Raw genomic sequence first — 15,545 nt, forward strand, 5'->3', positions numbered from 1 at the left:
GCCCTTACTTTTCTGGCAGCGGTTGGTGGTCCAGCAGCGATAGTTGTACTCGTTGTTGATGGTCGTCTTCTCGCACAAGGGCTTCTCCTCCATCGTCCCCGGACACAGGTCCCCGCACTCCTTCGGGGGCTTGTTCCCCACGATGTAGTTATTGGACACGGCATCCAGGATCAGGGACCAGTCCACCGTGGAGAGGTAACAGAGATCGGCATTCTTCTCAATCCTGATGGCCCCCCGGGTGATGTTCCTCAGATTGTAAAGTCCGATATCCTTGAGATTGGTCATCTCAAAGATGACCAGGGCATAGTTGTAGAAGAGTTTCCAGCCGCGGATGACTGTGAGGTTGGGGAAGAGGTCCCCGAGGCTCTCGAGGCCGGCCACGCGGAACAGCAGCAGGTACTCGGTGATGACCGTGAGCTTGGGGAAACGGTAGCTGCGGTAGTCCTCTGCCTTGGAGATGAGCAGGATGTGGAGGTAGCCTTCGATCACCGTGCAGTTCTCCAGGCGCTTTAGCTGCTGATAGTCATTGCGGATGTCAATGCCCGGCCCGCAGACTGAGGGGAGACAAGAAGGCAAGGGCGGGACATGTCTGAGTTACAAGGAAATCGTTTTCTGAACTATTTCCCAACCCACAATGTGGCCCGTTTTTCAGGACACCTAAATTATGATGATTAAGGTGAGGAGACCCATTCTTCGCCAGGGACTAACGTTAGGTATGGGGTACCTGCGGCCATTCACGGCGCGTCTGCACTGGGCCAGATGTCGTGTAACATCCTCAGGGACCGTGGCGAGGGTCATCCCCACCCTGCTTATGTACAAACCACAGCTTAGAGCCCAGGGTCACACAGGAGCACAGACGAGAGTCAAGGTCGCACAGTCAAAGCTCTGCACCTGCCAGGCTGCACACCCCCACCCCTCTGCTTCCTGCATGGCCCCAGTGCCCAAAGTCTGAACAAACAGCTCAGCAGCCACAGAACAACAACCTACTACTGCAGCCAGCCACAAGGACCCCAAGCAATGAAGTCTGCACGGGAGAACAGTCACTGTGACCTACAAAGCAAGGACCGAAAGAAGCAAGTTCTCACATTTCTTGCTACCATCTGACACGGGTCAGGTGGCCTTGCGTTCTTCCCCAATACTGTATGAATATAGATACAAAGCCTAACCCAGCAGAGAGGCAAGAACGTGTGATTTCTATGGATAAAAGAGGTATGCCATCCCAATTTCAAAAAAATTATTTTATTAAGCAAGAAAACAAGCTTCCTATAGAGAGGTTTGGTAAAAGATGGCAGAAAGACAGTAAAAATCATCCGTATCTCCACATCCAAAGATAATCACTATTACCAGTGCCTATACCAGTGATCCTTTCTCCAGAAGTATTTTAATTAAAGTAAAGGCAATCAGAAAAGATTTCCTTCCTGCACTTAATATGAACATTTCACCAAGTCAATAGATGTCCTTCTATGTTACCACTTGAAGGAGACAGTAATTCTAGGGTACAAATATGCACCATGAGTTATTTTATTTTTTTTATTTATTCATTTGAGAGGGAAAGAGAAAGAGCATGAGCAGAAGGAGAAGCAGAGGGAGAGGGGAAAGCAGATCATCTCAGGCTGATTTCACACTGAGCCCAGAGTCTGATGTGGGGCTCAATGGCAAGACCCCAAGATCATGACCCGAGCCGAGACCAAGAGTCAGATGCTCAACAACTGAGCCACCCAGACACCCCTGATTCTTTTATTTTTCTTAAACCAATCCCCTATCTTTGGATATTTAGTTTATCTCCAGTTTTTCACATCATAAACACCACTCCAATGAATATTCTCGGCAAATGTCCAAGACTATTTTCTTGGGATAAATCCCTAGGTGTAGAACTGCTGGACCAAGACATCCGCAGATCTGAAGAGCTTTTGATACAACAGCCTCGATACTGGAGACTTTATTTTTAAAATACTAGACACGTACACAGACCCACAGACACAAACCTTGGTTAATATCCTTTCTTACAATTTAATAATCCCAAGCCTTCCATTAAAGCTTCTCAGACGGAGTCAAGTTTTCTGATGGATGTAATTCATTAATTTTTGGAGCACTCAACACGTAGGACGCTATAAGAGAGTCAAAGAAGCCGTGTCTGCCCTCTGAGGAGGCTCACAGTGAAGGACACAAGCTAAGACCCATGACAAACAATTGTCATATGAGGCAGAAGGTGGTCAGTGGTGTACACAGTGTAAATCCACTGTAGATGGGAATGGAACTAAGCAGGACAGATGGGGTAGCCTTGGAGCTTACTGTAAAGAAGGTCCTTTCTACTGGAGTGCCCAGGAAAGCTCTGGCTCCTATAGGATTTAAAAACTGAGTATTAAGGGGCAACCTGGGTGGCTCAGTCGATTAAGTGTCTGCCTTTGGCTCAGGTCATGATCCCAGGGTCCTAGGATCGAGCCCCATATTGGGTTCCCTGGTTGGTGGGGAGTCTGCTTCTCCCTCTGACCCTCCCCCGTCTCGTGCTTGCTCTCTCTCTCAAATAAATAAATAAAAACCACTAAAAAAAAAATAAAACTGGGTATCAACATTCCAGAGGCCAGAGAAAAGGGAGAACAAGATACACTCAAGGGCCAGCGACACTGATGGCTAGGGGTGTAGAGAAGAGCAGAAAAAATGAGTTCAGTAGAATCCAAGTCATAAACGGTCACAGGTGGGGGATGGAAACTTTCATCTCAGGAATGAGGCCCCTCTCAAGTCTCCTGAGTGAAAGAGAAGTCCAAAGGAGGCCTTTTTTGGGAAGAAAATTCTGGTATAAGACAGTACAAGACAGAATCGAAGTGGAGCAGGTGAGGGAAAAGGGGAGAGAGGTTCAGCAGGGCTTAGAGCCATAGACACAAATTGGACAGAAACTGGCAGGCAGGGAATGGGGTCCAGGAGACCCAAGAGCTGAGGAGTGGGTAAGGCTTGAGAACCTAGAACCTCACACCTCACTTGGTCCAACTGCCTTCTTTCACTGATGAGAAAATGAAGCCTCTACAACAAAGAAGAGAATGGGAGAACCAGCGCTCTGAGAACGTCTGAGAACATTCCATGCCGGACAAAGGCTATGAAGAAAGCTTTGTTTCATCTTGTTTTACCTCATGGGAGCCTTTCAGTAGCATCCCACACTACATAGTATCATCGCCACTTTGAAGATGAGGAAGCAGATCTGGAGAAGTGGAACTTGACCCATGGTTTCTGGATTACCCCAGCTCTCAGCATCCTCACCAACGAGTCACCCCCAAACCACTCTGACGAAGCTTCTGCCCCAATCATGATACTGAAGCACTCTTTGCAGAGCCCCTGATGACGTTATCAAAGCCAATGACTGGTCCCTGTCCTCCTGTGACTTGACCCTTTCAGCCACTTGACATCGCCTCCTTCCCAAGGGCTCTCTGATTCCACACACTCCTTCACCCCTCTTCTCCCACCTGACCTCCAAATGCTGCTCTCTGGCCTCAGCCTCCCCTTCTCTGTCCTCTCACGTGGACGGTGGCCTCCTGTGCCACCCACACACTGCTTGTCAACTGCATACCGTTGGGGCAGCTACAGAGTTGACACCCATCTGCCTACTCAACGTCTCCATTTAGGTGTCTAATAACTCTTTCCCTTCCCCCCAAAAAATCCGCCTCCGGCGCTCCCATAGCTCACTGGGTGGCATTCCCATTCTCTGAATTGCACGTGTCGAAAATGAAAGGGTCATTCCTGATTCTTGTCTCCCCTTATGCTGCACATTCCCAGTCCTCTTGGGCCTTGTGCTAACTGCAGTGCCAGACAGAGAGACACACACTTTATGTTCTCACATACACGTAGAATCGAAAAAAGCCAAATGCGTAGAAAAGATGAGCTAGAATGGTAGTTTGTCGGGGGCTGGGAGGTGGGGGAATAGGGAGCTGCTGGTCAAAGGGTACAGACTCTTAGCTCAAAGATAAATACGATCTAGGGCTCGCCTGGCACAGCGTGGAGACTAGAACTGACAATACGGTATTCTTGGAAGTTGTTAGAGGAGTTGATCTTAAATGTTATCTCCACATGCACACACAAATTAAATTACACTGATGTAAGAGGATGGAAGTGTTTACTAACTTTATCATGGTAATCATTTTGTAATGTATACACGTATCTAATTATCACATTGTACACCTTAAACTTACATTAATGCCAGTAATATCTCAGAGAAGCCGAAAAAAACAGCCCTCTTGGCACCAGGTCCCAAGCCTATGGGGAACTGGGGCATTGCGCCCACCATGACGCCCTACTTCTTCAGGCCACTGTTCCTTGTCCGCCCTGTTCATGTCCCTCCTAATGCATGTCTGCTCTCTTCAGGCCCTCTTCTCACCCCAGGGTCTCTCCCTCTGATCTCTCCCCCTGCAGTGGCGGCTCCAGGACGAGGGGGAATTACTGTCCATCCCCCCCCCATGATGCCCCCAGGGCCTGAAGCAGTACTCGGTGCCTGGTGTTCACACCATTAATTCACATGTGGAATGAATGCATTGTTCCACATCTGCCTCTCCCCACTGTTCTAACCTTGATCTGAGCCACTGTCATCTCCAGCCTCGTCTAGAGCAACACCTTCCCCAGGGTCCGGCCTCCGTCCCCCCGTCCGTCGCTGATCCAGCACCACTGCACAGGGGCTCATCCCTGTCGACTTCTACCTCAGCTGCTGGAATGGTCTTGCTTCACACGCTGTGGCACCAAGCTCCTTCCTCCTCATCCCCTGCTGACTGGGGTGCTTCTCCAGTCACACGGATGCCCCCCACCCCATTCTCATCCTGTGGCTCTCTATTCTCACGTCATCTCATCAGAGCTTTGAGGGTCCCCCTCAACTGCCTCCTCCCCATTTCCCTATAGTTACCATTTTTATAGCACTTTTCATGTGTGACAAGAGTTGGGACCTGAAAGGACGTATTAGGTTGAGTGATCACTGTCTAGGACCTTCACTGAAATTAGAGGCTCTATACTGTTTGCGTTCTGCCTGTCTCCCTGTCTCCCAACATCCGGGCATACAGCAGCTTCCGGGAAGACGGGCTGCCCGACCGGGGCCACAAGGAACCTAAAGTGGAACAGAGAGAACAAAGCCTCTCGGGTATTTGCCACCAAAGTACCCTCAAAACCAGGGAATACCACCCAACGATAGCTTCAGGTCAGGGACTCATCATAGAAGTCTTTTTTTTTTTTTTGGCTTTTATGCTATTTGTGTTTTCCTAAGCCCAACCTAAAGTTCTGTAGTCCTTCTGTGTCATCATCAAGTAAGTGTATTAGTTAGCTCTTAAATGATGAACGTACGTACGTGTAGAGGAGTGCTTGGAGGGCATCTAGCATTGCCTCCAGTGTGTGTCTGATCATACTGTACAGTGTTAGGCAACTGTTTGTTTGCTATCCTTTCCCAAGGACCAGAAAATTCAGTACCGGCGAAAGAGCATGAAGACTCCTAACCAAAGTTTGCCAACCTTTCATACTGTCATTGAAACAGACCCTAGGAAAGAATCGGCTTCCCTCTGCCTCCCGTTCCCTGCCTGTGTAGACCACTCAGTTAACAAGCCGCATGACAGAGCTGGAATGGACAGATTCTTCAAGTGAAAGAACCATCTCCCCATGGGACACTCTCCCCCCCATGGGCAGAAGAAAAGAAGAAAAAAAAAAGGAGGAAGAAACTAACCACTTGCTCCTAAAGAGAAGACAAGCCCAAGCCACAATGTTAGAGGCAGGTCCCGGCCACCAGCTGTTTTGGATTCTGTTCGTGATACTGTCGGCCTTTGGGGTATTTTGTGATAGGAACAGAAGAAGGAAAACCCAGCTGGACCAGGAATGATAACACAGCCTTCCAAAGGCACAAGCCACAAACAGGAAAGAGAATACAACATGCTTCATTGGTGCCGTGAAATGATACAAGCACCGAAGGAGTAAATATTCCACACAGCACATGAGAGAGAGACACACCCTTGCTACTACTCACTGATGATTAAAAGGAAATTGCAAAACACTGTTTCTCCCTTTTCAAAGCAACAGATAACTCAAAACTCGACTTGAAGGAAGGCACTGGAATGGGAGCTCTCAGGCCAGCCCTCAAAAAATCATCGAAGCTTATGGAGATGAAGGCAAACAGGAAGCAGAGGGAAAGAACACACTGGAAGGTAGGGCCAGCAGGCCTGGGCAGCAGGCCCAAAGCCAGCGAACAGGAACGGCAGAACGGAACAGATGGAAGACCGCCAGTGCGGAGCAGAGGGCCCAGGAAGGGATGTGGATGGGAGGCGCAGGGTGGCCTGGTACCCAAGCCAGGCCCCCTTGGAGGCAGGTAGGCAGGTGAGGGCCTGGGAGGTAGAAATCATTTCCCCCAAAATAAGATTTTTTTTTTAAGATTTTATTTATTTATTTGACAGACAGAGATCACAAGGAGGCAGAGAGGCAGGCAGAAAGAGAGGGGGGAAGCGGGCTCCCTGCTGAGCAGAGAGTCTGATGCGGGGCTCCATCCCAGGACCCTGAGATCATGACCCAAGCCAAAGGCGGAGGCTTTAACCCACTGAGCCACCCCTCGAGGTGCCCCTAAAATAAGATTTTTAAAATTAAGTCTTTCAGTTGAAAGGACACTGCTCCCAATAAATTTCTACATATTTTTTTTAAAACATCAAAGGTAGAATTTCTGCTCTAGGGACTTAAGTGAATGGAAAAAACAAACTATACATATTTGGGAAATAAAATCCTAAGATTTGCTACTATGAGAAGGGTTAATAACAAGCAGTTACCTGAGAAAACTCCCAAAAGAGAAGCTGCGTATCTAAGGATATGGAAAAGCTATAGAAGGAATTCAGTAACGGCTTCCGTATATGCTCTACGCTAAACACAGTCTTGTGTCCTGAAAAGGAGAAACGGGATGGGTCCGAGTCCTCAGGGCCATTTACAGGCTCCTGCCCCCAAGAAGTGAGGTACCCTTCCAAAGCCTGAAAAATGAGCTGTTCACACAGGTACCCTAAGGAAGCTGTCCTAAAGATCAGAGGTGTGCTTTTGTGTTCCTGTGGCCAGCACTGAGCTTTAAGCAATGTTACTACATAAATTAAACATTCCTTAAAAACATTCAACCATTCCATTGCCCCGAACTAAATATTAACAACACACAACAAAGGGGGAAATGAACAAATTTGTTGATTAGCCTCTGACACCCAATTCCATGAAAGATGATCAGAGGTAGTTACCTAATAAAAAATGTTTTTAAATCTAATCAACTCTTCTTGAAAATATGGGGCAGTCTTAACTCACAGATGGAAATAACAGACATTGGGAAGCATCATTAGCATTTTACTACAGGTCTGTAGGCAGAATGAGTAAAACGTTAGTCAACCAGTGTCACCTCTGGTTCTTGGTGGTAAAGTTCAATACAACATGACCATTCCCTTCCCCCACCCCGACACTGGCCCTCTATACAAGTTCTTTACGTCCCATAAAATGAATTCTTTGGAACCAGTAAGTTAGCACTCTAAAACCCTGGACTCTGTGAAAGCCACGCTCGTTTAAGAGGTTAGGAGAGGATTCATGTGTATTCATGTGAGTCCAAAATTCATGTGAATTTTGGACAAGCAGACAGAGCAACCACCTCTCTCCTCAGCCAGGGCCAAATTAAGTGAGGTAAAAGTTTTAACAGGTCAATGAAAAGGGCTGCAGGCCCACAACTCCCCATCTCTAGGGAGGTCAGGAAGCCATCTCAGAGGAGGGAATCCCTGAGGATGGTCTGAAAAACCAAGCAGGGTCTTGCCAGGAAAGGCAAGGGGGCAGGGTGTCAGGCGGAGGGAGGGGCTGTCCACCTCTGGCTGCTGGATCCGCAGCCCCTAGTCCCTGGGCACGCAGGGAAGGGGAGGCATGGCTTTGTCCCTGCCCACTCCTTCCCTGCCCGCAAGGAACCAAAAAATCAGAAATGGGGGAGGGGGGGAGAAGGACAATGTTGTGATAACAAACACTACGGATATTCCAGAGTTTGTTAGAGTAGAATTTTCTATGTAAGTGTAAATAGACACAATTCATGTTAAGCCTTTTTTATCTTCATGCGTCAAGGAGAATGTGTTTACATTGTACATGTAATTGATATGTTACTAGCCAGGCAAGCAGTCCCTACCACCTGACAAACCCTCCACAGCTAAGGACAGTCCTAAGAATGCAAGGGATTGCATGGTGCAGGTGACTTTCCAAACAGAAATTAAAAATTAAGTGTATTTTTCAAGGCGCAAATTGTCCTCCACTGGCCCGTGGAAGAGCCATCTCTATCACACATATAAACATCATCTAAAAACCCATTCACACATAAGATGTAGCCCTGAAGGCTCCAGAGCGCTAACAGAGCGCGCTACAATGTGGCAAAGAATTCATAAAGCGGGCTGAGATGTTTACATCCTGCCTCTCCAATGAAGAAATGGAAACTTCACTGGGAAATACTTCAAAGACTGGAGGGAACATAAGCCCCAGTGTCCCCAACACATAAAGCATCTGGAACTTCAGAGATGGGTACAGAACGAAGCCGTCTTTGCTCCGATGGAAGAACACCTATTTTCCTGGGTCTTCATGAAAACAACTTTGCTTGCTCTCATGGTGATTCCAAACTCCTTTCTGATCTTAAACTATCGAAAGTCCAATATTCTAAGTCTCTATATTTTAAATCATCTTTATTTATAAGAGCCCTGAATCCTTTTTAACTATTCCCAGTCCCAATGGTTGGTTCCTTTTTTAAAAATATTCTACTTAGGGGCGCCTGGGTGGCTCAGAGGGTTAAGCCTCTACCTTCGGCTCAGGTCATGATCTCAGGGTCCTGGAATCAAGCCCCACATTGGGCCCTCTGCTCACCAGGGGGCCTACTTCCCTGCCCCCCGCCCCAACCCTGCCTGCCTCTCTACCTGCTTGTAATCTCTCTGTGTCAAATAAATAAAATCTTTTTAAAAATATTTATTTATATGAGAAAGAGAGAGAGAGAGCGGAGGGTTGAAGGGGTGTAGGGAGAGGGAGAAGCAGACTACCTGCTGAGTAGGGACTCTGAGATCCCAGGACTCTGAGATCATGATCTAAGCAGAAGGCAGATGCTTAACCAACTGAGCCCCCCAGGCCCCCCAGCTGGTTGCCTTTTTGTTTTTTTAAGATTTTATTTATTTATTTGACAGACAGAAATCACAAGCACGTGGAGAGGCAGGCAGAGAGAGAAGGAAGGGAAGCAGGCTCTCCATTGAGCAGAAAGCCCGATGCGGGGCTTGATGCGGGGCTCAATCCTAGGACCCTGGGATCATGACCTGAGCTGAGGGCTGGTTGCCTTTTTGATGAAAGGGCACACAAGGACTAGACTCCCTTGGTTATACCTCCCACCCACTACCAGCCACTCAGCCCCCCATGGGCCCAGTGGGAGCTGCATCAGGCTTTGCTGCCAGGCCTCCCAGGGAAGCACCACCACCAGGCAGGCAAGTGCAGGCCAGGCTGCACCCTGAACCACCAAACAGGGAATCTGTGCAGCCAGTGGATGGCGCTATGGGTCCCGGTGGGCTAGAGGAGGGGAGCTACAGAGCCAGGAGGAGGCAAGTCCAGAAGCTGCAGCCTGACCTGGAAAATACAGGCTCCTCCTGCCGCCTTCTCCCCTCTCTCTTGACTTTGGGTTTTCTGCTCAGAACCAGGCTAACCTTCCAAATAAAAGTCAGCCCTGTGGCCCCCATCCTATCTCACCGGCTTTTATAGAACGCGTTACATCATTCCAGTTCACATCCTCATTTCAAAAATATTATAAAATGTTCCAGTTACCTCGAGTGACCCGTACTCTTGCAATTAGCCTGTTATCTACACAAACTCATTACCCGGGTACGAGTCCCCCTCCCCTGCTCCCCCTGCACCAGGCTGCACGTCTTCACGGATCTGGTGTGAAAGGTCTGTCTCTGGAATTGTTGAGGACTTTTAGTTGATTTGGGGCCTTTGTCAGAGGGGAGGGGACGCCCTGCCACTTGGCATGAGGTCAGCCGTTTCCCTGCTCTGTGCCTCAGTTTCCCCACAATTCAGATGCAGGTTTGGGACTATATTTATTTAGTCCTCCCACAAATACTGATAAAACACCTACAGCATGCAGATATATACTTCCCCGGGGCTCAGAAGTCAGCAGGGAACAAAATCAACATATTATTCCTGCCCTCCTGGAGTGGCTTGTCCTGGCGGGGCCCTAAAACCAGCACACCCCATGTCTCTAACACAGACTCCCAGGTTCACCTGCCGCCACACGAATGGAGTCAGCACCACAGGCCTGATGCACACTCAGCTGCTCCTGCTGCATGTCCCAAGAGTCAACACATCCCTACAGCAAAGAGCCATCACAGGAAACATGACAGGACACCAGATCTCTGATGCCCAGAGACAGCTGTCCCGGGACAAGCAAGTCTCACCAAAAGGAACACACACCAGGAGCTGCTGATGGCAGCTGGGGCCACGTGGAGCTGGGGGAGGGGGCGGCAGAGACTGAAGCAGCGGAGAAGAAAGGGGAGGGAGCGGTCCGAGGAGAGCAGGAAGAGAACCAAAGCATGGCCTCTGGAGAAGGACAAAGGGAACAGCGCCTGGAACAGAAGGTGCTAAAGAAACCAACGGGGAAAACCCCAGACAGATGCATGGCCTCAGCCCTCACAAAGAGACAGAACGACCATGGAGGAGCCTGGGCATGAATACCATAAAAATAAGGACTTTAGGAGTGGTCACCTGGGCAGTGGTCAGTAACTAAACAAAAATAGAGAGGACTGCACACCCATGTCCATAGCGGCATCATTCCCAAGGGCCGAAAGGAGGAAGCAACTCAAGTGTCCACTGATGGACGGACAGACACACAAAATGTGGTCTATTCATACCAGGAATATTATTTGGTCTTAAAAAGGAAGGGACTTCAGACACCTGCTACAGCACAAAGGAACCTGGAGGACCCCCTGCTGAGTGAAATTAGCCAGGACAGAAGTACAAATATTGTATGATTCCACTAGCTACAGTGGTCCGATTCACAGAGATGGAAAGCAGAATGGCACGTGCAGGGCGTGAGAAGCAGGGAGGGGGAGTTGTTGGTTAACCAGTGCAGGGTCTCCTCTTTTCCAGATGAAGAGAGTTCTGGAGATTGGCTGTGCCACAGTGCGAATGTACTTAACAGGACTGTACACTGAAAACTGGTTAAGATGGTGAATTTCATGTTATGTGTATTTGACCACACTTTTTTTTCTTTCAAGAAGAAGAAAAAGCTTTCACTGCATTTTATTCTGCCCCTTCAGTGGGTCACACAACAGTAAACGGAGAGCTAAAGACAGGCTGTGCTGCCCATCCACCAGAGAGGCCCAAGGAGAGCCCAGCAGGAACGAAAGCAGGCTCCCAGACAGGCGGGGCATTCAGAACACTGCCTCCAGGCCAGGCATGGCTGTGGGGTGGCACCTAGCCAGACCTCGGGGCACAAAGAGCAGGTCTCAGCAAGAGTCCCGCACAGACTCCCCAGGGAAAATGGCTCTGAGCACTTGCGGCAGGTGTAAGTGGTCACACAGATGGACGCCGTGTGCCCCTCCCTATGGAGTGCAGAAGCTAAAACCCCCATGCAAGTCACCACCTCTTCAAATGAGCCTGTGGATGACCCTCATGATCTGATACAACCCAAAGGCAGAATAGCCCTTGCTCCATTTGCTCAATCTTCTAGCTCTGGGTGTCGGCAAGTTGTATCTTATGGCCAGATACAGCTGTACCTCCACACAGCTCTTTGCCTTGTAAGATGCGGTAGAGGAAGCATGACAAGGGGGAATCACACTCCAGCCTGCCCACACCACCCATTATCACTCCCACTCTTGTGAAGGTCTTTGTACCCTCTATCATATCTGCATTTATTACTCGGCTCCAACACCTCCAGAGAGGTATTTTTTCCACTCTGTTCTTACCCAGGCATCTGGAGGCCGATACATCCCTGACTCCTTCACTGAGGTATGCTGTAATTTCTACCAAGACCATGTACCCTCTGCATTTGGGATTTCTCCATCCATGCCTCGGGGGTGTCCACCCACCAGCCTGGTCAGTGGCCCATTGAGGCCACTCTCGCTGTCCTGGCAGGAGAGGATATCCTGAACCATGCCCTCCCAGACCTCCCCCAAAAAGATCAGTTAAACACCTCTCGCTCAATCCCACCCTGCTCTAGCTAATAGTCCAAAACCCAAGCAACCCAGTAGCAACATTCCCTACTGCACTCCAGCAGTCTTATCAACCAAAGTCCGAATAAAAGAAACACACTGCTGTAGTATGAAGCCATGGGTCATAAGCCTTAAGCCATCCTAACCCACAAGGACTTGTGATTTTTTTGGATTTTTTTTTTCCTTAGGATTTTTTTTTTAATTGGTAGATCGTGGAGACACTAGACTTGATCTACAGTACCTTGTTAAAATCTCATCACACCCTTGATGAGCTACATTAGACAAGCTGGGTAAACGTGCAATTCACCCTCCAAGGCGCTGATGAATGAATGGCCCAAAGAAAGTGGAAGGTCACAGGGCTCTTTCTGCGTCCTGTATGTTTCAACATTTTTATCAATTACTTGAACGACAGCACAGATAAAATGTTTATCTAATTCAAGGATGCCAAGTTTCTAGGAGAGATGGCAAATACATTGGATGACAGAGTCAAGAGCTAAAAAGATCAACAGATTGGAATTGCAATCGAGAGGAAATAATGTTATTTGGACACTTGGGTGCAAAAAAAAGAAATGCACAAATGTAGGAGGTGTGAAAAAGACTCGGGAGATTTAATTGGATATAATTTCTGCATGTGATGATGGGGCGTTGTAGCTGCCAAAAAAAAAAAAAAGAAAGAAAGAAAGAAAGAAAAAGTCAGGTGGTCTTAGACTGTACTAAGGGAGGCTTAGCAGAGAGTAAGGGGCCAGAGGAGAGCTCCCCCAAACTGGGTTTCTGTCTCCATAGTTGAAAAGAGATGAGACCAAAGGGGACAATAGCCACGGGACACCAGGAAGGAGCAGGCACCAGAAATTCCTCTCCTGGCTGCAGGGTCCTATGTGACCCTGAACTCGGACCCCCACAGGGGAACAGATGTGGGCTCCACAGGAGAACACACAGTGGGATTTACTTGAAGACAGGCAGAGCTGCCTAAAGAGGTAATAAAGGTCTATGGAGATCTCATAAGCCTGACTGCATTTACTGCTAACTCTGCAGCTGTATCGTCTGCCCTGTTTACAGTGGAGGACACCAAGACTAAACAACCAAATGACCCACGAGGGTCACTCTGTTACGGGAGGAGCAGGGCAGAACTGGGGCTTAAATCTTGATTTCCTCCCACCACCCTGGAGCAGAGAATTCCTCTTCGGAGGCCCTTCGAGGTGGCAAGGATGCCACCACAGCCATGTGCACGGGTGTGAGAGAGCCCCTCTCCACACGCGCACACCCCAGGACCCTCTGACCATCATCGGCACCCCTTTAACGGCTCTCAGGGTAGACACTCCTGTCAAGCCCGGAGCTCTGACCCGTCACAGGAAAAGAGCCTTACAAGTATCCCCATCAACATACCCAGGGACAAGACGGTGACTGAGGAGGTTAACTGTTCGTGGTTCCGACCTCATGTTCCACCGAAAAGCATAAACTATCGCCATAAGCTAACTCCACTGCAGAATGTCAAATTCTTTTTTTGTTGTTGTTCACAAACCACAGGGAAAAAATAGACCAAAGACACAATCTCACCCAAGTACAAGAACTCTTCCTGTCCATGTGATAGTGTCCTCAGTGGATGGAGACGGAGCTCGCAAATCTGGAACACAGGATTTCAACTCGACCAGACAACTGCTCCTCATCGCTCTCTGCGCCCCCACGAAATCACAGACCCACCTTTATCTCGACACTCAAATAGTTATCTTTCCACACCTTGCTCTTTGTAACAATTCTACTCAGAAACGGGTCAAACTTTCCTCCACAAGTCACAGAGAAGGCAGCCCCCTCGACCTAAGCACCCCCGTTCTTTATTTGATGCTGAAATTCAGATCACACAACGTTAAGAGAGCTACCAGCCCAACCGAAAAATCTCTGTTCTTCCAGAGCCATTGAGAAGTTTTTTTTTTTTCTTTACACATTCAGGTAGGGAACAATGGAACTCTCGACTATATGGAGAACTTGGACAAGCATGAGCAACTCTTGCCTTTAAACCACGCAGTGAGCAGTGAGAGGCAACGTCTCCCTCCATCAGCATCAGCATTGGCATCCCCCCTCCTCCCGGCCTTCCATTCAAGCAGGCTCAGGGGTGCCGGGACCAGGGCCCTGCAGCCGGAGGCCCTGAGGCAAGGGGGTGAAGCCATGCAGCCATCCCCACTCACTCCAGCAAGGTGGCAGGTGCTCGCAAAGCCACCCAGTGGTACATCCAGGGCCCTGGAGCCTGCCCAAGGCTCCTTCTCATTAGTGAAGGGGTGACACGCACGCCCACTTGACGGACTGTCATAGAGGATGAATGAGCCTGGCATAGAATGACACTCCTCTGAGTAGCCCCCTGATACCCAATTCGGTTTCCCTGCACCCTCACACCCCAGCCTGTTACTGGGCTAATTTGCTTAAAAGGTACATCCACAGAGACAAGAACAATTATGAATTTTAGCTTGCAGAATTAAACTAATGGAAGCATGGCAGTTCAGCACGACGGCGTAAATGCCAGCGCTCCTCGGTCCAGGGTAGCAGACACAATTTGGATGGGAGCCGGAGAGAACACAGGTGCGGAGGAGAAGCCCCGCCCTTGGCACCTTCCCTTAGAGAGGCCAGAGTTTCTCCCATCTTCCCTCTTCAGGGTAACACGGGGTGCAGCCTTTATGATTTCTGCCACAGACAGCCGGGAAACACAGAAAACCATCCTTGCAGGAACAAACAGGCCCTGGGGAGGCAGAGCCAGCCCCACACGTGGCGCTCGGACAAGGCCGGCCTCTGTGGTCCACACGTGGGGGGAGAAGCCGGCCCCAGAGAGCCCCCCCGACCAGGTCAGCAACATCCTTCGTGTTCTGCAGCTGGAGGCAAGGGCCACTGGACAGTAGCTGTGCTCGGGAGCCGGGCAGACCAGCCTTCCCGGGGCCCTGCCGAGTACACAATTCCAGTGGAGCTGTTTGCAAAGGAGGAAAAAAATCTGAACCAAAGCCTCAAGTCCCTGCAGAAGAGTGATAAAGCCTGTCCCCCCACATGCAGGGTGACACTACTAACAGGCAGGGATAATGCTCTCCAGCCCAGGCCCAGCACCTCTCACGCCAGCTGCCTTCCACTCCTTCTGGACCCGGCCTCATGGGGCTCCCAGTCCTAGCCCCGCTGCTGGACATCCGATGGAGGGGCACTGAGGAGCAGGTGCTCACGTGGCATCAAGCAACTCAGCTGGAGGGGAGGGAGTGGGCTTGCACATGCTCCACTGCCCCTCCCTGCTCGCTATGGAAGTCAGTGCCTTGGGCAAAGGAGACAGGAGCCAAACCCCTGGCTAAGTGTAATAACCCTGGACACAAAGGACTCCAAGGTTCTCACGTGGCTTGACCACTCCCGCAT

At 49.4% G+C, this 15,545-nt stretch overlaps 1 protein-coding gene across 1 annotated transcript in view; it reads right to left on the reverse strand.

Moving 5' to 3' along the window:
• Nucleotides 1-15,545, reverse strand: part of IGF1R (insulin like growth factor 1 receptor) — a 298,344-nt gene that overhangs the window by 244,898 nt on the left and 37,901 nt on the right. The window contains exon 2 of the mRNA XM_004759809.2: nucleotides 9-554. Within this exon, the coding sequence (XP_004759866.1) occupies nucleotides 9-554 (546 nt within the window). The remainder of the gene's footprint in view (nucleotides 1-8; nucleotides 555-15,545) is intronic.

The sequence above is a fragment of the Mustela putorius genome, unplaced genomic scaffold, assembly GCF_011764305.1.
Source record: "Mustela putorius furo isolate JIRA1106 unplaced genomic scaffold, ASM1176430v1.1 tig00003972_pilon_pilon_pilon, whole genome shotgun sequence".
In the NCBI taxonomy this organism is placed as follows: Eukaryota; Metazoa; Chordata; class Mammalia; order Carnivora; family Mustelidae; genus Mustela; species Mustela putorius.